The following is a 24,278-nucleotide window of genomic DNA, read 5'->3' as shown; positions in this document are numbered from 1 at the left end:
AATTGAGCATTATAATCTGCCTCTTGTGAGTTTATATTTGACATTTCATGTTTCCTTTTTATCTTTTTTTTCCCGCATGCGAATTTGATGCTTTGTCATTTCAATGAATATAATACCTGTGATCACTGATGACCTGCACCACATCTGATTTCTTTCCTATCATGGCAAGCTTTGTTATGACTTCAATAACTTCCTCACTTCTTAATATCAAATCACCCTGAAATTACAACATTGATATGGATTTCAATTGATCAACTGATGGTGTAATAAGTCATTTATTATTGAGATTACTTCTTTATGTGTACTTTTTCTTTTTCCATCTACTGTAAATTCATTTTTTTTCGTTGGTACCAATTTTTCATGAATTGATGGAAAACCGTTTATTGTGGATATTTCATTTCTTGGATTTGCAAAAGTCTGCACAAAAGCCTGTAAGATTTGCACTTTGTTGATCATTTAAATTGGTGGGTCATCCTTACCCCAGAAATCATTAAAAAAAAATGGTATTCCAAAATTAAAAATGAATCAACAATCAATTATTTTTATGTAATCCTTTCAAATCAGTCACCTTATTCATACATTATTTTCTCCCAGGTTTTCTTACAAAAGTTCCCTGGGTTTGCCTTAATGTTTCCATTGTTTCTGTAATTCACAGTGTGCCTATAAAATTTTGATTTCCCATTGCAAAAAATTACGCTCAAACCAGTGTTAAAGGCCATTTTTGTCTTGCAGTGAGTTGTGAGCTTTAGCTTCTTATCAAAAGTCCCAGAATTCATTAAGATAAAGAACAGCAATAAAAGCACTAAGGTTTGACTCCTAATAATTCAAACTGGTCCTACCTTGACTCCATTTTCGTCAGGCTTAACAGTAACAATAAATAATCCATCACCGTGGCAACTGGATAGTATACCTGCAATATTAGAATAACTTGTTTTCATGGCTGCAGGATCAATATTCTTACATATTCAACATTAATAGTAATTCTTGTTCCTATTTGTGTAATTTTTGACAGCATATTTGAAAATTCAAATCATATCTGGCTGAATGATAAGACAAACAAAGCTATATCCACTTATAAAATAGGTATCAAAATATACCTTTTAAGTAAGTTAATAAGACATGCTATAAGTTTTTATAATGGCCAGAATTTTCAAATGATGTAACAGAACACAACAGAAAGTTGCAAGAAAACAAGGAAAGCAGTATCAATAAGTAGAATATTGTCTCATGGAAAATTGCATGTCTCATTACCCAAACCAGCCTCACAGTATATATGTCTGTATCATACTGTCATACAAGTGAGAGGTTTCGCTAGCTATAAAATCAGGTTCATCCACCATTTTCTACATAAGAAAATGCCTGTACCAAGTCAGGAATATGACAGTACTAGTTGTTATCCATTTGTTTGATGTGGTTGAGATTTTGATTTTGCCACTTCATTAGGAATTTTTCATTTCAGTATTTTTGTGATTTTACTTCATACCTGTAATCTGATCATAAGGTATTTTGTCTTTTAGTGAACAGTCTTTATCTGTTACTAAATATAGATGTTGGTCTGTTAATATCATCAGCCTCTTTCTGGGTTTGTAACCATGACGATCAAACTTTGTTACTACAGAAGAGTACTGAAAAGAATGTATATACTTTTTTATTTTGAATAATTGACAAGTATGATGAATTCAAAATTCAGAAGATAGAAGCACAGAATTTTTGAATCAGCTTGCAAAATATTTCATATTTAGATATGTGTTCTGATAATGCTGTTTTATTTCACAACAGTTTCTGTGTTTATTGACAAATCATCGCCAGAAATAACCTTGTATCACTATCGATAAACTTTCATATTCAATTTCAATCAGCAAACTAAAGTTAAAATTATTTTTACAATGTAAAATTGAAAATAACCCAAACCAGTATTTTTTTATTGGAATTTTCAAGTTAAGAGAACAGTTTGACGTAAAGCATAAAAAAAAAGAATTAACAAGAATGTGTCCCAAGGACAAAATGCCCCACTCGCACTATCATTTTCCATGTTCAATGGACCGAGAAATTGGGTAAACAAGAATGTGTCCCCAGTACACGAATGCCCCACTCGCACTATCATTTTCTATGTTCAGTGGACTGTGACATTGGGGTAAAAACTCTAATTTGGGATTAAAATTAGAAAGATCATATGACAAGAAACATGTGTACTAAGTTTGAAGTTGATTGGAATTCAACTTCATCAAAAACTACCTTGACCAAAAACTTTGACCTGAAGTGGGACAGACAGACGGACGAACGAACGAATAAACTACGGACCCACAGACCAGAAAACATAATGCCCCTCTACTATCATAGGTGGTGGGGAATAAAAATCTAATTTGGCATTAAAATAAGAAAGATCATACCATATAGGGAACATGTGTACTAAGTTTCAAGTTGTTTGGTCTTCAACTTCATCAAAAACTACCTTGACCAAAAACTTTATCCTGAAACTCCCACTTTCATTTTCTATGTTCAGTGGACCGTGAAATTGGGGTCAAAAGTCTAATTTGGCTGTAAAATTAGAAAGATCATATCATAAGCAACAAGTGTACCAAGTTTCAAGTTGATTGGGCTCCAGCTTCATCAAAAACTACCTTGACCAAAAACTTTAACCTAAAGACTGGCGAACGGACGAACGAACGAACTAACGGAGGCACAGACCAGAAAACATATTGCCCCTCTACTATCAGAGGTGGGGTATAATAAAAAGTTCAAACAGTTCCAGAATAAAGAAAATACTGTTTGTGGAAATGGATAAATCGAAAGACATAATCTTTTAACCTACATGTATCAAGCTTCAATGAAAATATTTCTTTTCTGTGACCTTGGTTCTTACCTTGACCTTTTCTTCCATGGACTTGACCTTGGAATCAAACACTGATGAGATCAATCTTTCGTGATGTTCATCTGAAAATAAAACAATAAAAATTCCATACAAAGCCATAAAAGATATATGATTAGTTGTATTAAGGGAGTTCGCTTCTCAGTTTCAAAGTTATTAACTTTTCAAAACACTAGTTTATATTGATAGGGAATTAATAAAGGAATCCAAAGAGCAAAAAAATTATATAGGTCACCGTGCTTGTTTTCGAGATATTAGCCATTGGAATTTTGGCGGGAAAATATTCTCTCTTCACTTTTCATAGCTTTATCATTGACAAGTTAAAGTTCTCAAAAACTGATAAAAAGTAATTAAAATTTTATAAGACTTTTCCAGATGGCTTATCATTATTCATGTAAAAGATTTACAAACAAAAATGGGAGTCACCGGGCAAAATTTTTCAAGGCATTCAAATAGATAAAACCAGAGGATACCGAAAATCTGACAAAAAATCCAAAACATGACAAGCCAGCTTCCTTAACAAGCATGACACTTTCAAAATTGTTTGTTGTTTCATGTGAAATCCATATGAAAAATGTAAAGAAAATTAACCATTCAATTGTTCAGACATTTCTCAAGTTTTGATAGTTATCATACTTGAATATTTACATGTGCTTTATTTTCTTTTTGAGTGACATAATGTATCAAAATTTCTACAATGTTTTCTAAATTCTTGGGAGTGCATTGTATAAATTCCCATTGTACATGATATCAACAGACCATAGAAGTAAATCTATATTTCTGGAACATAATATACTGCTATAGACTGATGGAGAGTTGTCTCATTGGCACTCATACCACATCTTCTTATTTATATGTACCACTGTCGACAAACATTATGACAAATGAGGGGGGATAGGACCTTTATCGGGACTCCGGGATCAATGTTTTTAAGCTCGGGATTTCGGGATTGACTATTTCGGGATCCGGGAATTTTTGTTTTTGAATTTCGGGACTTCAGGATTTCGTGTTTTAAGCTGGGAATTCGTGATCAGGACCCCTCCTACCCTCCCTCACAAATGCTAACACAGGATGATTTTATGTAAGTACCTAATCTGCTGTCTACAAACATATGTTTGACACTGTCTCCATACAAAGATTTCTTTCCTTTAAATAGAGATTCTGCTTCTACTTTCTCATCCATCTATAATAGAGAGGCACAAGATAACAAGCTTTCAAAACAACAATATTAATGTGGTAAATAACACTACAGGGAGGTAATTTTGTAAAAATCAGCTGAACATTTTAACAAGCATTTATAACAACAAAATAAATGTGGTAAATAGCATTACAGGGAGATACCTCTTAAAATCAGCTCTGAAGATTTTAATCATATCTATTGTTATTGTTAAGGGGGCTCGCGGGTCTAAAACAATTTTTTTATTTAATATAGGATTTCTCTATATTTTTCTATAAATGAACTTTATCTTATACTTAATAGAAAAATGAAATAAAAAAATGGGGTCATCGCTCATTTACGCTCACAACCTGCCTTCAAAAAAAGCATACATTTTTGTTAATGTCCTTTTTTTCTGTTGAACTAATAGGAGAAATAGCGGTAATATCGAAATAAAAAAAGAACTAAATAACAGAAATTGCTTAAATTTTACAATTATTTAGTTTATGTACAGCTTATTCGAAAACAACAATAAAACATATAGGTCACCGATGAGTAAAAAAAGATATTTTAACGCTAAAAAATGGCATTTTTACACCAAAGGGAGATAATTTGGAGCTTTTTCAATGATCTCTACATTTTAAAAGTCACCTGAGGCCAACACGTATTGAATTTTTGAAATTATTTTTGTACCATATGATAAAGTAACAACTACTTAAGGTAATTAATTAAAATCTTATACCCGCGAGCCTCCTATTATAAGCAAATAATAAGTTTCTCTACAATCAAAATAAATGCTTGTCAAATTGCTAAATCTCCAACTAAATTTTTGGGATAGTGTTATTCTAGATTTTTGAAATTTTTATAACTTTCTGTCAAAGGATCAAAGTAAATATTTAGTCAAGGTGTATAGTACCACTTTTAATGCACACATCATATATAATTCTTTTTTTCATAAGCCCAGACGCTTTTTCACAAGACAGGAAAGATCATATCATAATCTGCTCACCTATAGCTCATTTTATGTAAATACAAACTACCCACAGAAACAAATAAGTATTTATTTGCGGTGATACATATCCTGATTTAAATTGTATGATTAAAGGGAAATATGGTGCAATCACTCCACCATCCAGAATTTACACTGTTTCAAGCCTTGCTTTTATTTCATCCAAGTTCATTACTGATGACAAAGTTGATGTTAAAAAAAACTCAATCTTTAAAGCATTAGCAGATTGTTATTTTATTTACCTTTGATTTAAAGTCTGGTGTGACCTTCTTCATATATTTCAAAATAAGGTTTTTCATACACAATTTTCTCAATAAAGATGACGCCTGAAAAACAAAAAATATATATCAAAATTTAAATTTTCCTTTCATTGGCTATCATTATTATGTGAAATAAGGCTGAAATCTCTTTGCCAAGATTATTATCAATGCTTTTTACACATTTCTAAAAGCAAATCTGAGAGGAAAATTCATGTCTTTGACAAATTCTGTATTTCCACTTTTATTTTAAAGTTTAAAAATACACAATTCTAAAACTTGTAGTAACATACTACATACATATATTTTTGAAAAAAAAACATTTCTAAGATGAGAATGAAAATATAACTTTAAATAATTTCTGATAGTCTGAAAGAAAGTCAGATAAAAGCTACCTCTTGTAACATTGATGGTGCAGATGGCCAACTTTTGTCTAGAACAGTTTTTGGTAGATTCTGTTGTATTTTATAAAGATAATTGTGTTTGGTAAATCGTATAAATTCTCTGTTCTCGTCACATTCTTCTTCCTTTCTGTGTATATATCCATTGATAAATCTACAAATATACAAAACTAAAGTCATCGGGCTTCAAAATTTCTTTGTCTAACATTTTTTTTATCTGATTGTGGATTTCCAAAAGAAAATTCAAGACCCTTTGTCCAATCAGCTTACTAAAGACAACATTCATAGAACTTACATTACTCCAGGTAATGTTCACTTTCTTTCAAATTATCTTTTTCAAGCTAAATGCTGTGTTTAAGGGGAGACAAATCACTTCCAATGCTTGTAAGTTATGGATAATTGACTGATTTTGCACAAGATTTTTTCTAGCTAGGCTCCATTAATCCTCTAACCAATTAAGATCAATATATATTTAATTGCATAGAAACAGCCCTTACTTTCGTATGACTTGTGCAGCATGTTTTCTTTTCTCCATCAGTTTCTTGGCTTTATACCTCCTCCAGTAACTCTGTAATATTATGGCTGAAATATCAAGAGATGATCGTTAAATACTTCAAACGTCTTTTCCATTTGCAAACAGCACATATACTTGATTGTTAGATATCTCTCTTCTTTGGGCAAATGGCACTCAAGATATCAATATTTCAATCATTTACAGTGTTTTCCTTTTTTCACTAAGGTAAGGTGGGTGTTTTAAAAAAATAACTTGCAACCGGGTGTTTTTTTTTTTAAAAGTCCAACCTTTTTTTAATTTACTGTGGGTGCACGTGGGGGTCACAGAAATAAAGATTAGTATAATATTCACATTTTATGGAGTTGAACAAACATAAATAGAAGTAGTCATATTAATTGTCAAATATTCTTTGATTTTATTTTTTCAAAAATTTATCTCTTTTATCTCTTCTTTCATTTACAATTTTATGCATCAGCATGGATTTAAGGCCTTTCGATCCAGGTTTCTGTTCTGTTTCTTGCTTTTGTGCCGTATTTTTGGCACACAGAACAGTAGTATCCTTCCTCTGTGACTATAAGTCATTTGAAGTCTTGCTCATACTTTGTCTTCACTTGCGTGTCTTTTCCGTTGTTTGGTTGATTTTTGTTCAATTTCCACAACTTCAACATTACTTTAAATTTTATTTAACTTATTTGGTCTAGTATTCTTTATCATCATCGTCATCTTGCTTTCTTTCCCCCCCCCCCCCCCCCCCCCCCCCGATTTATTAATGAAAACATTGAAATTTGACGATTGGGCGCCATCTTTGTCAATGAAAACACTCGAAAACAAGGCGGGATTAGTTTTCAAATTTTAAAGGTACGGAACCGAAAAAAAATCCGGATTTTGAAAAAAAAGCCGACCACCTCCTAAAATCGAAAGGTGGTCGGCTTTCAAAAGAAGGTTGTCGGCACACCCGGCTTAAATGCCGAATGGAAAACACTGATTTACTCATAAATTTGTGGTGCATTTGGCTGTATACCAGCAGAAAATTGGGCAGATAATGTGTAGCCAAATCATAAATTATGGATGTCAATCGCAATTTTAGTACATTTTTCTAAATTTTTACCACCCAAACTAGTTTATCTAACCAAAACACCTTTGACTGTTCAACCATTAAATAAATTAAGTATCTCTGAATAACCAACAAAATATAATAACAAAATTATTTTTCAATGCAAGAATTTCTTTTTATGATCATTTTTTTTTTTAAAGATTGTGTATACCAAATAGTAGGGAGATAATGTCTTGTAGCTTTACCTCACAGTGAACCATACCCATGTCATATTAATATATATTTTTTCTTGAGCATTGAATAGAGTAATTCTTACTTGAGAATTTCAGTGTTTTATATTTCTTTTTCTGTGCAAACCCTCTGTACTGTGCCTGCACTGCTGTGGCTGAAATGTTATCAAAAGATGTCTGAATACAAACATACATTTAATACATATCAACACATTTTGATTTCAATTTGAAATGCAATTTTGCAACCAATTATCAATGATTGACAGACATTATCTTATGTGGACACCTAAATACCACCTTGATAAAGATCAAACAAGACTAATATTTTTAGGTTGTGAGGTTGAGGTCAAAATCTTACATGCAGTTTGGGCTTATACATGGACCATGAATCAAATATTTGACAGTTATTGTTATATGTTTACTTTTCGGCATTGGCTAGAGGTATAGGGGGAGGGTTGAGATCTCACAAACATGTTTAACCCCGCCACAATTTTGCACATGTCCCAAGTCAGGAGCCTCTGGCCTTTGTTAGTCTTGTATGATTTTTAATTTTAGTTTCTTGTGTATAATTCGGAGTATAGTATGACGTCCATTATCACTGTACTAGTATACATATTTTTTTGGGGCCAGCTGAAGGACACCTACGGGTGCGGGAATTCTCGCTACATTGAAGACCCAATGGTAGCCTTCGGCTGTTGTCTTCTCTATGGTCGGGTTGTTGTCGCTTTGACACATTCCCCATTTCCTTTCTCAATCTTATTAGGTTTACATTGAACAAAAAAAAGTCACCAAGACTCTGATGTCTAACAGAATTCAAACCTAGTATTTAATACAAGTGCAAAATATTTGCTGTTCTGTGATTCAATGAAACCAGAAAACAATAGAGGCAGAACAAGTATATGTTTCTTACTTTGCTTGAATTATCAGAGAAAGATTTGAACTGAAAAATATAAAACATAAATTCATATTACCTAAATCATGTTTTCTGTGCTGGAAGGCATCTTCTGTGGCAAACAGTACTCTAGGAAATCTTATAAACAACTTTGTCCTAGAAGCATGTGAAAAACATAAATCTAATTTAGTACATTAGGCCACAGTTTTTTAATTTGTTGGTTTACGGATTTTCCCCATGAAAAAGTCGGGTCGGTCAGTCGGGAAAAAAAAAGAAAAAAAATCATCTTTGAAGACAGAAAAATATGCAAAATCAATATATATTTCACCTTTCTAACAATATGTTTGTTATGCCATTTTATTATCATTTCTTAAATTTTAGTTCAATGAAATATTATTGCTCAGCTGTTATAAACATCGCATGACATTGTCTAATAAGTTACAGTAAAAAAAAAGGGGGGGGGGTGCACGGACAAAGATGAAATTAAGTCGTCATTTCAGAAACAAGAAAAATAGATTCGCGTAGCTCTTAATCAATTCCAAAAAACTTGGTGAATAATGATCTTTAAGCACGAAAACTGATAAAGAAAAAAAATGTAAAAACGTCGTACGAAAATAAGTTTCAACACACGTGTCAAAAACCTAATAGACTCGTCCATTGGAAAAACGAGATTATCGGGTCAATCTGTTGTCTCGCAATCCCGTTTTTTATCCAAATGGACGATAATTTTTTTATTATCTATGAAACAAGAAAATTCCAAATGATTTGTTAATATTCAATACTTCAACTTGATGCCTTCAACCTATCCACATTTGGACAAGTCTATTTCTATGAGATGATGCATCTTACGGACTGATGACAAATAAGGGAAACAAACTTATTGTGTAATTGGTTTTAAACACAAGTTCCGTTCCGCAAAATTATTTGTGCAAACGACATTTCAAGGTCAGTTATTATGATAATTGATTTGTCTATATTTAAAAACGTAAACTGGAAGTTTTATTTTTTCACAACAGCAAGTGTTATCAATTTTGTTAGTGATTAATGCATTTCATTTCATAAAAAAAAATGATTTTAATTATTTTTCAGGGATAATGCATTTCTTAGGGTCGGCGGGAATAAAAAAAGCATGAAAAGTCAATTTTATTTTTATTCTGGAAATCGGCAAAATCGGGTCGGCGGATCCGTAAACCAACAAATTAAAAAATCCTGGCCTTACTAGTACAAAAAATTAAACAGTCATTAAAGTATCTGAATTAACAACCTGAGTAAAAAGATCATGAATTTATTATGTGTTTTAATTTTTTTTAAATTGTGTTAATTGGTAAATGACAAAATTATTGAAAATTGCAAAAATTCAAGATTTATCAACCATTTTTTCTATCCAATACATTTTCCTCAACAAATTACCTACAAAATGGTAAGTCTGAATATACAATTTTTGTCCGCAATTAACTGGAATATACTGGACATTCCGAATTTGACTATTTTAAATGACTACTACTCAACATTATTAATTCAAATAGCGCAAACAAAGTATTAATGTACATGTTCATGATGCCATGATCCACTCATCAAAGTATTAATGTACATGTTCATGATGCCATGATCCACTCATCAAAGTATTAATGTACATGTTCATGATGCCATGATCCACTCATCAAAGTATTAATGTACATGTTCATGATGCCATGATCCACTCATCAAAGACATTACAATCCCTTTCAGAACTTTACAGTATAAAATTGAGAATGGAAATTGGGAATATGTCCATATCTTGGTATTACCTGACATCTGACTAAATAGTACAATGGGGCTGAATAGTGAAATTTTAGTTTTAAATAAATATTCCTAAAGTTATGAACATAGAGAGGTGTATACATACTTGCCAAGTCTGAACTCCTCAGGGTCATAGTCTAGATGTCGTACCAATATCTCTACACCATCCTTGGGTGCACCTCTGTAATGAGGCCATGTCTCTGGACATAAACATTTATACCTTAAAAATAAATTTAATTTCAATGCTTTTATTTTTAAGGTTTCAATAATCATTATCGTGTTTTTTAATAAGAAATAAAATATGGGATTCATGACGTGTTTCTAAATTTATAAAAACTCTAAATATAAATACTGCTTAATTCTGATTTTCCGTGTTGTTAAAAACACGCATATAAGTCAAGGGAAAAATCAAACATGAAGGTTATGAGAAGAACGTTACATGAAAGTTGTTTATGTTCAATCCTTTTGCTTGTTTTTACCTTTTAAAGAAAGACAATCATAAGAATCTGAGATGTTGCTGAATGTTTAGAATAAAACGATTGACGTGAGGGAATGAGCCCTGAGTCAACGGTAAAAGTCTACAGATTGCTTGAAAGCAATCGTATCCCAAAAAAACCTACAAAATCTGCATTTAATTCCTAATTATAAGTGAGGTTAAACAAATTTAAAAAAACTAGAGGCTCTAAAGAGCCTGTGTCGCTCACCTTGGTCTATGTGCATATTAAACAAAGGACACAAATGGATTCATGACAAAATTGTATTTTGGTGATGGTGATGTGTTTGAAGTTCTTACTTTACTGAACGATTTTGCTTCTTACAATTATATCTATCATGAACTTTGCCCATTAGTAACAGAGAACTATATTTGGTAAAAATTTACATAAATTTACCAAATTAATGAAAATTGTTAAAAATTGACTATAAAGGGCAATAACTCCTTAAGGGGTCAATTGACCATTTAGGTCATGTTGACTTATTTGTAGATCTTACTTTGCTGAACATTATTGCTGTTTACAGTTTATCTCTAACTATAATAATATTCGAGATAATAACCAAAAACAGCAAAATTTCTTCAAAATTACCAATTCAGGGGCAGCAACCCAACAACCGATTGACCGATTCATCTGAAAATTTCAGGGCAGATAGTTCTTGACCTGATAAACATTTTTATCCCCTGTCAGATTTCCTCAAAATGCTTTGGTTTTTGAGTTATAAGCCAAAAACTGCATTTTACCCCTATGTTCTATTTTTAGCGGTGGCGGCCATCTTGGTTGGTTGACCAGGTCACGCCACACATTTTTTAAACTAGATACCCCAAAGATGATTGTGGCCAAGTTTGGATTAATTTGGCCAAGTAGTTTCAGAGGAGAAGATTTTTGTAAAAGATTACTTTAATTTACGAAAAATGGTTAAAAATTGATTATAAAGGGCAATAACTCCTAAACGGGTCAACTGACCATTTTGGTCATGTTGACTTATTTGTAGATCTTACTTTGCTGAACATTATTGCTGTTTACAGTTTATCTCTATCTATAATAATATTCAAGATAATAACCAAAAACAGCAAAATTTCCTCAAAATTACCAATTCAGGGGCAGCAACCCAACAACCGATTGACCGATTCATCTGAAAATTTTAGGGCAGATAGATCTTGACCTGATAAACATTTTTATCCCCTGTCAGATTTCCTCAAAATGCTTTGGTTTTTGAGTTATAAGCCAAAAACTGCATTTTACCCCTTTGTTCTATTTTTAGCCGTGGCGGCTATCTTGGTTGGTTGACCAGGTCACGCCACACATTTTTTAAACTAGATACCCCAAAGATGATTGTGGCCAAGTTTGGATTAATTTGGCCAAGTAGTTTCAGAGGAGAAGATTTTTGTAAAAGATTACTTTAATTAACGAAAAATGGTTAAAAATTGACTATAAAGGGCAATAACTCCTAAACGGGTCAACTGACCATTTTGGTCATGTTGACTTATTTGTAGATCTTACTTTGCTGAACATTATTGCTGTTTACAGTTTATCTCTAACTATAATAATATTCAAGATAATAACCAAAAACAGCAAAATTTCTTCAAAATTACCAATTCAGGGGCAGCAACCCAACAACCGATTGACCGATTCATCTGAAAATTTCAGGGCAGATAGATCTTGACCTGATAAACATTTTTACCCCATGTCAGATTTGCTCTAAATGCTTTGGTTTTTGAGTTATAAGCCAAAAACTGCATTTTACCCCTATGTTCTATTTTTAGCCGTGGCGGCCATCTTGGTTGGTTGACCGGGTCACGCCACACATTTTTTAAACTAGATACCCCAAAGATGATTGTGGCCAAGTTTGGTTTGATTTGGCCCAGTAGTTTCAGAGGAGAAGATTTTTGTAAAAGTTAACGACGACGGACGACGACGGACGACGGACGCCAAGTGATGAGAAAAGCTCACTTGGCCCTTCGGGCCAGGTGAGCTAAAAATACTGTGTTTACCTTTTGAGAAAGACTTCATAAGGTCTCCTGTAAGCAAAGCCTGCTCGCCTTACTCTGAGATTCTCCATCAAACCTAAATATTTCACCTGATGATTTACTATTCTCTCGTCAAAAACACCTGGAAATAAAAGGATTTATGTCAGCATTTAATTATTAATTATATTGTCTTATAATTAGTAGGAAATAGAAGTCATTAAATTTCGTGGTCACCAAATTTTTTAAATTGAAGAAAAATTATACTTTCAAGGAATATTTATTTGATTCCTTCATGATTTTACAAAAAATAGCATACAAGCTGCAAAGTGGAAAGGGATAAATATAAGTTTCAAAACTTGTTTCCCAATCCAATATAAATAAATATTTTTAAACTAAGCCTCTATAAATTTGTACTTTTTTAAACATTAAAATTTGTTCACCTGTACCAACAAATTTCACAAAATTTGGCAAACAGGAATACTTCTTCTTCTTCCGGTAATTGACCACCAGCATCATGTTGGGCAATTCTGACATAATAATGAATACTAGTATATCAGCATTAACTTAAATATTGTGGACTTATTTGTAGGAAAGGGAAATCTCATCTATACTTATAAACGCCAAAGCTATCTTAAATTGTATACTAATCTCTCATTTTGAAGTCATTAGGTTTTATACATCTGACATATGAAGGTTCTTTTGACATCATAATTATATACTAACCTCTCATTTTGAAGTCATTAGGTTTTATACATCTGACATATGAAGGTTCTTTTGACATCATAATTATATACTAACCTCTCATTTTGAAGTCATTAGGTTTTATACATCTGACATATGAAGGTTCTTTTGACATCATAATTATATACTAACCTCTCATTTTGAAGTCATTAGGTTTTATACATCTGACATATGAAGGTTCTTTTGACATCATAATTGTATACTAACCTCTCATTTTGAAGTCATTAGGTTTTATACATCTGACATATGAAGGTTCTTTTGACATCATAATTGTATACTTACCTCTCATTTTGAAGTCATTAGGTTTTATACATCTGACATATGAAGGTTCTTTTGACATCATAATTATATACTAACCTCTCATTTTGAAGTCATTAGGTTTTATACATCTGACATATGAAGGTTCTTTTGACATCATAATTGTATACTAACCTCTCATTTTGAAGTCATTAGGTTTTATACATCTGACATATGAAGGTTCTTTTGACATCATAATTGTATACTAACCTCTCATTTTGAAGTCATTAGGTTTTATACATCTGACATATGAAGGTTCTTTTGACATCATAATTATATACTAACCTCTCATTTTGAAGTCATTAGGTTTTATACATCTGACATATGAAGGTTCTTTTGACATCAATATAACCATCAGCTGTGATAAACTATTCTTAAACTGGGTCCCTGCCTGAAATATACAGTCTACTTAAAAAACAAGGTAAAACTTGTTGACAATGTTACTTATCGTACCTTATCATGGCGTTTTTATTTCTCGCTACTGTACCTGAACTGTTCTAGCAATAAATGTAGGGGTAGATGGAAGGCACTATTGATTTTCACACTACATAATAAAAGTTTTGAAGACTATGAAATTGGACAATAAGATTTCTTATGATAAATTGGAAGATTTAATCAAAAGGAAAAAAAAAAAAAATGTGTGCAAAGTACATAGATGCCCCATTCGCACTATCATTTTCTATGTTCAATGGACCATGAAAATGAGGGAAAATCTCTAATTTGGCATTAAAGATCATATCATATTGAACATGTGTACCAAGTTTTAAGTTGATTGGACTTCAACTTCATCAAAAACTACGGACGGACGAACAGACAATAGACGCACAGACCAAAAAACATAATGCCCATAAATGGGCATAATAAATGGGCACAAAAATACTTTCAAATTCTAAATGTTTTAATTCTCTTAATTAAAGAACTCTCATGCAACTTGGTTTTTTTTGTTGTTGTTCAGAAAGTAAAAGCAAATATCACAAATAAAACCAACAAATGCAGAATGAATGGAATATGTATGCACCTTTTGAAAATTCATTCTTGGTCATATTTTCCAAAGTGTACACCAAACCATGGAAATGCAATCTATTACTTGACATTATTCACATTTTCAGTTAGGAACAAGAAAATTACCCATAGACCTTCAGAATTCGAAACAGTCAATTACACTTACCGTATCTGGTCTCTTCTTGTTGTACAGCTCTGACTTAGGGAAACATTTGGACAGGATAGGATTGGTCGTCTCACTCATGGCCTGCAATGTAAACCATATACTGGATATTCTAGTTATAAATACATGATAATATATCTTAAACATTATGAAACAGAATAAGTTTATAGCAGATAGACTAAATCTCTTAATAGTTATTTTAAAAGCATTGGTATAATCTAAGTTTAAGTAGCTGTGGTATTAACACAAATTTCTTTCCTTTGTGGTTTAGTTACAGAATAAACAAGAATGTGTCCAAAGTACACGGATGCCCCAATCAGAAAGATTATACTATAGGGAACATATGTACTAAGTTTCAAGTTGATTGGACTTCAATTTTATCAAAAACTACCTTGACCAAAAACTTTAACCTGAAACTCCCACTTTCATTTTCTATGTTTAGTGGACCGTGAAATTTGGGGTCAAAAGTCTAATTTGGCTTTAAAATTAAAAAGATCATATCATAAGCAACAAGTTTACTAAGTTTCAAGTTGATTGGACTTCAGCTTCATTAAAAACTACGGACAAACGAACGGAGCCACAGACCAGAAAACATAATGCCCCTCTACTATCGTAGTTGGGGCATAAAAATGTAATTATGGAAAATTTTGGTACATTTATTATAATAAATTGTCATTGTTGTATAACTGACAAAATTGTGAGATTATTTATTTTAATTTCAAGAAATTCTGCTAAGAATTGAAACTATCAATAATTAAAATGCAAGATTTTTTATTTTTGTAAAACCAGTCAAATCAAAATTTTTTAAAATAATTAACACATGGAAAACATCTCTGATTTTGAAGTAAAAGTTGATTTGTTGAACCGTTGCATAACTTATCAAAACTTCTGAGCTACAAATAACTTACCTCTTTCAGATCTCTAAATAGTAGATCATTGTTTTTATCTAAGAAACCTTTGGCATTGTATGTTACTTCCCCAGCATAATGGATCAATCTAAACTCCTGAAATGAAGAATTATAAAATAATCAATTTAAATGTTGAAGGGGACTGAGATCTCTACTAGTGTCTTGTTTGGTTAATCATTGAGTATTTTTAAGTATATGCTCTGTGAATAAGTGACACCTTTTTCATCACTTTGAATTTTAATTTTAACACAGTAGAAAATGCAAGAAGTTTATCTTTTTTTCTCTGTTTTCTCACTTTGATTCAACTTCATTGAAAACATCTTGTTATTTGTATTGTGCTTTGTACCAATCTGATTTAATAGCTTGTTCCACTTGGCTTGTTCTTGTGTTTCATTGTAACTACACTAGTTCTGTCCAAGGTTAAATGAGGGTTAACAAACATTATAAATATGTACTTACATCTCTGGCAATGGTCTTCCTGGTAGAATTATCTGCTCTTGCATGGCACAGAAAATGTGGATGTGTCCCAATAGTCTCGGATAACTTGTCTAGGAATGTTATATCAGTAGTATCCCCTGGTCTCAAACATTCCTCATCCTGTTAAATAAATGTTATCAGCATGATTAATTGTATGTGAAATTTGGTGTTTAAGGATTTAAAGTCATGATTTTCTGCAATAGCATTCTTAATAGTTATCAAAGGTACCAGGATTATAATTTAGTACGCCAGACGCGCGTTTTGTCTTCATAAGACTCATCAGTGACGCTCATATCAAAATATTTATAAAGCCAAACAAGTACAAAGTTGAAGAGCAGTGAGGATCCAAAATTCCAAAAAGTTGTGCCAAATACGGCTAAGGTTAAACCAGTCATTTGATTATAGTGTAAACTGTAGACCGTTCGAAAATAAAGTTTGTTTCACAACATAAGCATCAGTTCTTACCCATCTTATAACACTGTCTCTTTCACATTAAATCATTCAAGAAAGACATTTTACTTTTATAAATTGCGACTTGGATGGAGAGTTGTCTCATTGGCACTCATATCACATCTTATATCTATGTAAACTAAAAACATTGGATTTTTTTTACATTATATCTTCATAGACGAGAGTGAACTAAAATCTGAAGAAGGGGATACAAGAGTATGCAGGGTTGTAATCTTAAAATACATAAAATGTAGATAATCTTGTAAGTGTGAAAATGTTATAACCTGGTCAGGTTGAAAAATTCTAAAACAAATTTAAGTGTATTTTAATTTTTTTCTTTCAAATTTGTAGCAAGCTAAGTCAGTGTATTCTTTTGACTATCGACAATACTGTAAATTCAAAAAATATTGTTTGCATATATTATAGAGATTCTTGATAAATAGAAAAAAATGCAATATAATTTTTTTGCAATTTTAGGAAAATCTACATACAGATGTAAAAACTTCACCATAATTTCTACACTTAAAGTCCCTGGATGTCTTAATTCATGAAATTATGAAAGAATATTATTACAGAGTTTACAAGATTTTAACAAAAGAGGTAAATATTTGTATACATACCAGTAATGTGATGATACCAATAGGTTTACCTTCCACCAGATCACATATTATTTTGTTGTTAAAATAGTGTACTGGTTCCCACTGAAATAAACAATTAAGTAATTATCAACATGAAAATATACATTTATCTCAAGGTTGATACAAAGGCTTCAGATAGAGATCCTATGTCCCCAATTATAATTTAAATATGCATTTCTTTGAATTAGAGTTAAGTTGAAAAATTACTGCTGAAACAAAACACGTCCCTTGAAATTGAAAATAGACCCAAATAAATAATATGCAGTCCTATGTATAATGATAGGGTTGAAATTAATTCAAATGAGTTTATGTTTTTTCCAATAAAATAGATGCTGGTTGTTAGGGACTTTCAAAGTCTATCCACAATGAACCTAAGTTTATAAGAGTATGGTGCATACATCAAATAGACAAACAAACATAAATGAACCACAACCCATGTCCAAAAAATAAAACTTCTCTTCATATCCTTGACATCAATTTCAATCAAATATCCCTAACTATAACATGGTTAACTTAGGTCAAATTTACTTCACTTACCTCAATTCCTTCTCTCTGATACTCTTCTTGTTCAGACTTTAATGTCAGTTCTATAAATAGCTGTTGTAGTTTCTCATTACAGAAGTTAATACAAAACTGTTCAAAACTACAAAATATCAATCAGAACAATCTATTATACTACATGTTTATCTCACTTACCAGGGTAATTAGAATGAAAGAATAAATTTGGTAGTAAAATTGACATGGATAATTTTCACCATCAGTCCTGTACTATATATATTGCCTGGCAATATTTTGCAAGTAGTGTTATAAATATGTCACGGTACAAACTAAGATTACAACCTCATGCACATCAACTCGAAATCCTTTTTTTTTCATATGATAGGAGCCAATTTCCCTCAAATTCATTTCCTTTACAGGAACTAAAGCTGTAATTAACTAGAAAGGTGATCTCAGATACTTAAAGAGTTCCAAAACATTCCATTACAATTTTAATTAATTTCAAAATGTTGTTCCCTTTTTATCATCTAGAAACCAAACAAATTTGATTTTTTCCAATAAGCACCATATCACTGGAAAGATAAAAGTGAGAACAACTTACAGAACTTAAACTAAAAAGTGCTAAAACAATTTCAAATTTTATAATGTGGTTCTCTGTTGATCAACAGGAAACCAAAAATAATGGACAGGACATATGGATTTATGAGGATTCCTACATACAGAACCTACAGCTGTCAAGTGAGGGTATTAAATCTATTCTAAATGTGACAGTGTTCAACTTGTCAGCATAATTTATCATTAACCTCCATTACATGATATCTTATAATACCACTGAAAACAGGTGAACTAGTTAAATCCATTAAAACTTCCCCATGCACTCACCTATTAACTCCAACAATCTCAAATCCATAAATATCCAGCAATCCCATCAGGTTACATTTTGATCTTCTCTGAAAAAAATAGATAGAGAATGAGTCAATGGGACACAGAAGATGCCCCCCCCCCCCCTTTTTTTGCATATAAAGTTACAAAGGGACATAACTGGAGAACTGTAATAAAAAAAAAAAAAAAAAAAAAAAAAAGTGACCCCCAGCCATGTGTTCAATTGTATTAACCATTATATACAAGCTCCATAATATTTGGTTAAGGCAAACTAAAGTGAGAGAACTGCAACCAAATTTGGAACGTAGACGAACAGACAAGTCTAACACTTAATGCCCTGTTTGGTTTATATCTTAAAATAATTTATTATTAACAAGTTTTGTTTCTGACCAAATCTTATTTTGTATACCTAATTTCTTGAAAGAAGTGTGTATGAAATTTCTTCCTTCAGTTTAATCTAAACAAAAGTTTTTTTCTCTTAAGTTTTTCGTAAAGACTTTCCACAATAAAGTATTTATTTTAAATTATCTTTCGTATATAAAAAAAAACTTTCTTGTGAATTATAAAGTAAGCAATGAGTAAACTGTCTTACCCTACTACTCAATGATTCGTTGATTTTCTGGACAATCCAAGTAAACAGTCTGTCATACACTCCTTTGGCCAAGGCATCTCTGGCATATAATGCTTGTTCCTTAGTTAATGACGATTTCATCTGAAGTCAAAAATAATGACACCTTAATACATTATTATCCATTGTCATTGGGTATTGTATCACAAATCTACAGACACATTTATCATATGTAATGTACAATGTACAATAAAAAAGTCAATAGAATAGTTATCAAACCAGTTGACTGCGGTATGGTTTATGCTCATTGTTGATGGCTGAATGGTAGTTTTTAACTTCTACATCATTTGATCTCTCAGGGAGAGTTGTCTCATTTGCAATTATATGGCTTTCACATATTTAAATGGGTGAATGCATTTTGCAATTGTCAATCCCCCTTTGAAACATTGCAAAAGCTTCACAATTAACAGTATTTTTTCACTTATTTATTTGAAGAAATAAAAACAATACATATGACAATATGACAATAAATAATAGCAGAATGAGCAATTCAATTAGTTCATTATTCAAATACAGACGCATGAGTTATACAAGTGTTAAAATACATTTTAATTTAAATGAGGTTTATTCTTAAATCATCTCCTGTTTTGTTCCTTAGCTCAGTTTCAATAAATCTTATGTTTATAGGACAAACCTTTTCTCCCATAGCTTCAATAGTTTTGTTTTGCAAGGCAGACACTAATATCTCTTCAGGACATCCCAGTAACTAGAAAATAAATAAGATAAGTAATTAAAACTTTATTCATGAACATCATGTTTTAAATGAGAATTACCGTAAACTAAATTATTTTTGTTAATTCTATATTATTTGTTTTTGTTTTTCACAATTTTATGTTGCATGTTAGTGCATGAAGTTGATAGGATAACCATAGCAGCTAAGTGTGCTCCCCAGGGGCTTTTAGCATCATGGATATGTGAGATGCTACCTGAATTAGAGTTTCTTATAGATAGTGTTATGGATGTGATGCTTTAGTTTCTAGAAACAAGATTGTGTGTCATAATTCACTGTTTGCCAGGAAGATATAAGAAATTTCTAAGGAGAACACTGAGCTGTAATGTTTTAGGGAAAGCAATCTCAAATCAAAGAGATTAGAATTTTTTAGGTAGAAAGCAGACATTTACACTATTAAGGATGTACTTAGGTGAGGTAAGATGAAAATTAAAAATTAAGAATCTAAAATTGATACTATAAGCTGGTAGAGCATCCTTTAAGGATAGAAATAAGCTAAGAATATTGATAGGTCATGGAAGTCCTTTTCGAGATATTTGAGATTTAAAATATGGTGGGAAAAGGCTGACTCAGACTTTTACCTTGTATTTGCATTGGTATTATTTAATTTGGTCTCAAAACAACAGAAAGAAAATCAAGAATCTTCTAAATTTTTGGTAAATGACCTTTCATGAGCTATTTAGTCTTATATGAAAAAATAAATGGGTGTTATGGGGCAAAATATTTTACATTGTATTGAATGGAAAAACACCAAGGAGTCCGAACATTTGACACAAATTCCAAAACCTAACCTAAGTACATCCTTAAAGGCTTTATCAACTAATTTTTCAAGAGGAAAGAAATTTTACCTGTGATATGATTTCTACTGGAGCTTTATCACAGATGAATGCTTCACCATCTTTCTTGTCTTCAAACTTGACATTACCCAAGTGTAAAACTGATCCAACTATGGAAAACACAGCCTATAACAGAAAATGAAAAATATAATTTTATCTTATTTAAATTATGGAAAATATTAACTATTAATATTAATCTATTGATAGTTATGATTGTATTACAACCAGCATATAACTCTCGAAAAATCTTTCCATAACTAAGGGGAGACGTTAATCATTTAGAATTTGAGAATGTTACAAGAGGCTGTTAAACTTGACCTTCATTTTGTTATCAGTAACAACATATTAAAATTTAAAAAGCTTTGGTTAAATGGTTCATTATTGACTTATAGCATGGCCATCACTGGAAACACCATTTTTCCAATCTTTCAAAAACCATATTTACTTCATAAATGCCGGTAAAAATACTTATTTGAGTTGAAAATGGTGTAATTCCTGAATTCCAGCAAAAATAAAAGGCATTCTAGCCTTTATACATTTAGGATTTTCTGAATAAATACAGATAATATATTACGACTTACATCTTGGTCTTGTTTTGAGAAGTCACACACTTCCATAGCTTCTTTCATGGCATGAAAATCTTTATGGTCATTCAAGGAATCTACTTTTGTACTGTTTCCCTGTATAAATATACATGAAATAATTATCTAGTGTCGTATGATTTGACAGAAAATGAGGCACAGGTTTAAACATATTAATAGGATACTGTTAAGGAGGCTCGAGGGTATAAAAATTTCAAAAAAAATTAAACATTTGTTTTTCATTACAAATTTTATTTATTACCTTTTGTAGTTGTTACTTTATCATATGGTACAAAAAACATTCAAAACAGTTAATTCGCGTTGGCCCTAGATGACTTTTAAAATGTAAACATCATTGAAAAAGTTCCAAATTATCTCCCTTTGGTGGAAAAATGCCATTTTTTGGCTTTAAAATTGAAATATCTCTTTTAATTCATCCGTGACCTATATTTTTTAATATAATTTCGATATATGCTGTACTTAAACTAAATAATTGTAAAATTTGAGCGATTTCTGTAATAAATTTCTTTTTTTATTTCGATATTACCTTTATGTCTCCTATTAGTTCAACAGAAAAAAAAACAATTTTACAAAGATGTATGCTTCTTTCGAAGGCAGATTGTGAGCGCAAATGAACGGTGACCCCATTTTTTAATTTTATTTTTCTATTAACTATAAGATAAAGTTCATTTATAGAAAAATATAGAGAAATCCTATATAAATGATTTAGACCCGTGAACCCCCTTAACAATAGTGTTCTTAGTTTCACTCCCTTTCAAACTATGGAAAAAAATGTTAATATTGTTTTTAAAAAAAACCAATGCAATTTCATATTTTATTTTTGACTGCATATAACATGCCTGTATTTAATACACATTTTGGTATTATGAAGTGTTAACGCTGAACTGCATGTTGAAAGTATTTTTATTTAGTATTATCAAATGAATATTTCTGACTTATTATTTGAACAAAATACTAAATATGAAATTTCAATATTTCTAACTTAATTATACAGTTTTACTGACCTGTTTTAAGTAATGGTACAATTCAGGATCTTTCTGAATCTTCAGTTTACTCAGTAACATGGGTGTGGCTCCCTGGACCAGCTGGTAGAAGATGTGGAAATTCCTCTCCCCTTCTGAATGATGCACAACTCTGGACTTCTCCAAGAGGTAGTTCAATATATGTCCACCTACTGGACCTCCCTAAATCAAAAATGAAAGTATAAACTGATCATATAAAATTACAGTAACAAGTAATATTCTATATTTAACAAACTGCTAAAAATAATGTTCAATGTTTATGAAAAATTTTATTTCTGAAAATAAAAGTCAATCTTCAAGGACATATTTCTGTAGTTTTTTTATGAATATTTTTATTCCATGAAACATACAACCTTAAAAAAGGTTAACAAAAAGCCTTATAAAGTTAAGGGACACATAGGAAATTTTGGTATTGAAACTATTAATGATGGTTGACTATTTTAAGTTTCAGTACAACTGGAGCTAAACTACTATGATAAAAGATACTATACAAATGCTAGCTCATAACCACTTTATTTTAACTTTGGTAGATAGTTGTCTCAATGGCATTCATACCCCAACTCCACATTTTTATACTAGATTCTGATTATAAATTTTTTCCTCAAATAGACATGCAATCATATGGAATGACAAAAAGGACAATAGCATTGTGTCACATGGTGGAAATGAAAGGTACAAAAATACACTAATACAATACTATCTTATCAATGAAACAAGCAGCTATAGAGGAAATTAATTTTCAGTCAATAAATTCTACATCGCTTATCCTAACTAATATATATTTCCTGCTTATTATCAATCATGTACAGATTCCTGCTTTTTCATTAAGATCTTTCTATAACATGCAAGGAAAACATTCTTTCATCTTAGACTTATGTAACTTCAAGTAGTGTTATTCTAAATTCTGAACTCTGTGAATTTGGATTGTTTGAATTTGGACAAATATGCAAGATAATTGATTATTAGGACATATGTCACTATCCTTCCAAAAACATTATTGAAGATATTGAGGTAGAGATTTTGTTTGATAAAGGTAATTTTGACCTTCTAAAATGAACCTGCTTAATGTTTGTTCTAATTTGTCTCCTGCAAAAGACAATGAAAGCAATGGTTATTATTCCTTTCAACATTATAATTGTTTCCAAAGAAATCTTTCTTTTTTATCAATGTGATTAACTTCAATAGAGTTTTGTATAAATCAGACTCTGTTCAGCGTATAAGTCATTAAGTTAAATAAATAAATACCTTAAAATCAAACTGAATGTCCATGTATTTTCCAAATCTACTGGAGTTGTCATTTCTGTTTGTCTTGGCATTTCCAAAAGCCTGAAAATTTTAAGAAGGATCATGTTTCATGACAAAGTTTGGATTTCATAATAAAAGTAATTAAGTTTGGCTGGTTTTCTATTAGTTGGATAAGTGTAAAACTTGTAATTTCTACCTTTTGCATTGTTTTGTTTAAGGCTAATTCACCAAATGAACTTCAAAATTGTATGTGTTTTGTTTTTTTGTTTCTGCAGTATTCAATGTAAAACCAAAGACTTGATTGGAATGGAGTTGGAATAATGTGGCTAGGTAAAATGAAATTTTAGCCTACTGAATCCCATCCTGAGAGCTTAATGTGGAAAGAGAAAAATGTCTGTACCAGTCCAGTGGAATGTTGTATACCTGAATAAGGTTGATTCAAGTCTTCTTTTGCTGTTGTGACATCAATAAGGCTGAAAGATTACACCAATACACTAATACTTATGTCAGATTAATCAACAATTGATTAAAATGACA

The 24,278-nt window shown here is 31.3% G+C and overlaps 1 protein-coding gene across 5 annotated transcripts in view; it reads right to left on the bottom strand.

Moving 5' to 3' along the window:
- LOC139528139 (unconventional myosin-Ic-like) overlaps nucleotides 1–24,278 on the bottom strand; it is a 49,751-nt gene that overhangs the window by 4,230 nt on the left and 21,243 nt on the right. For all 5 annotated transcript variants that reach the window (XM_071323982.1, XM_071323984.1, XM_071323986.1 and 2 more), the window contains exons 5-29: nucleotides 23,742–23,822; nucleotides 22,479–22,658; nucleotides 21,454–21,552; nucleotides 20,885–20,998; nucleotides 19,941–20,012; nucleotides 19,271–19,390; nucleotides 18,679–18,746; nucleotides 17,836–17,941; nucleotides 17,281–17,361; nucleotides 16,193–16,330; nucleotides 15,734–15,829; nucleotides 14,829–14,909; nucleotides 13,946–14,051; nucleotides 12,647–12,764; nucleotides 10,268–10,381; nucleotides 8,462–8,538; nucleotides 7,577–7,645; nucleotides 6,190–6,274; nucleotides 5,687–5,846; nucleotides 5,277–5,360; nucleotides 3,959–4,052; nucleotides 2,864–2,934; nucleotides 1,484–1,625; nucleotides 840–910; nucleotides 117–217 (exon numbers count right to left, since the gene is read on the bottom strand). In XM_071323982.1, coding sequence (XP_071180083.1) covers nucleotides 117–217; nucleotides 840–910; nucleotides 1,484–1,625; nucleotides 2,864–2,934; nucleotides 3,959–4,052; nucleotides 5,277–5,360; nucleotides 5,687–5,846; nucleotides 6,190–6,274; nucleotides 7,577–7,645; nucleotides 8,462–8,538; nucleotides 10,268–10,381; nucleotides 12,647–12,764; nucleotides 13,946–14,051; nucleotides 14,829–14,909; nucleotides 15,734–15,829; nucleotides 16,193–16,330; nucleotides 17,281–17,361; nucleotides 17,836–17,941; nucleotides 18,679–18,746; nucleotides 19,271–19,390; nucleotides 19,941–20,012; nucleotides 20,885–20,998; nucleotides 21,454–21,552; nucleotides 22,479–22,658; nucleotides 23,742–23,822 — 2,528 coding nt within the window. The remainder of the gene's footprint in view (nucleotides 1–116; nucleotides 218–839; nucleotides 911–1,483; nucleotides 1,626–2,863; nucleotides 2,935–3,958; nucleotides 4,053–5,276; nucleotides 5,361–5,686; nucleotides 5,847–6,189; nucleotides 6,275–7,576; nucleotides 7,646–8,461; nucleotides 8,539–10,267; nucleotides 10,382–12,646; nucleotides 12,765–13,945; nucleotides 14,052–14,828; nucleotides 14,910–15,733; nucleotides 15,830–16,192; nucleotides 16,331–17,280; nucleotides 17,362–17,835; nucleotides 17,942–18,678; nucleotides 18,747–19,270; nucleotides 19,391–19,940; nucleotides 20,013–20,884; nucleotides 20,999–21,453; nucleotides 21,553–22,478; nucleotides 22,659–23,741; nucleotides 23,823–24,278) is intronic.

Source organism: Mytilus edulis, chromosome 6, assembly GCF_963676685.1.
Source record: "Mytilus edulis chromosome 6, xbMytEdul2.2, whole genome shotgun sequence".
Taxonomy (NCBI): Eukaryota; Metazoa; Mollusca; class Bivalvia; order Mytilida; family Mytilidae; genus Mytilus; species Mytilus edulis.
Note: the sequence above shows the minus strand (reverse complement) of the source record. Positions and strands in the feature narration are given on the sequence as shown.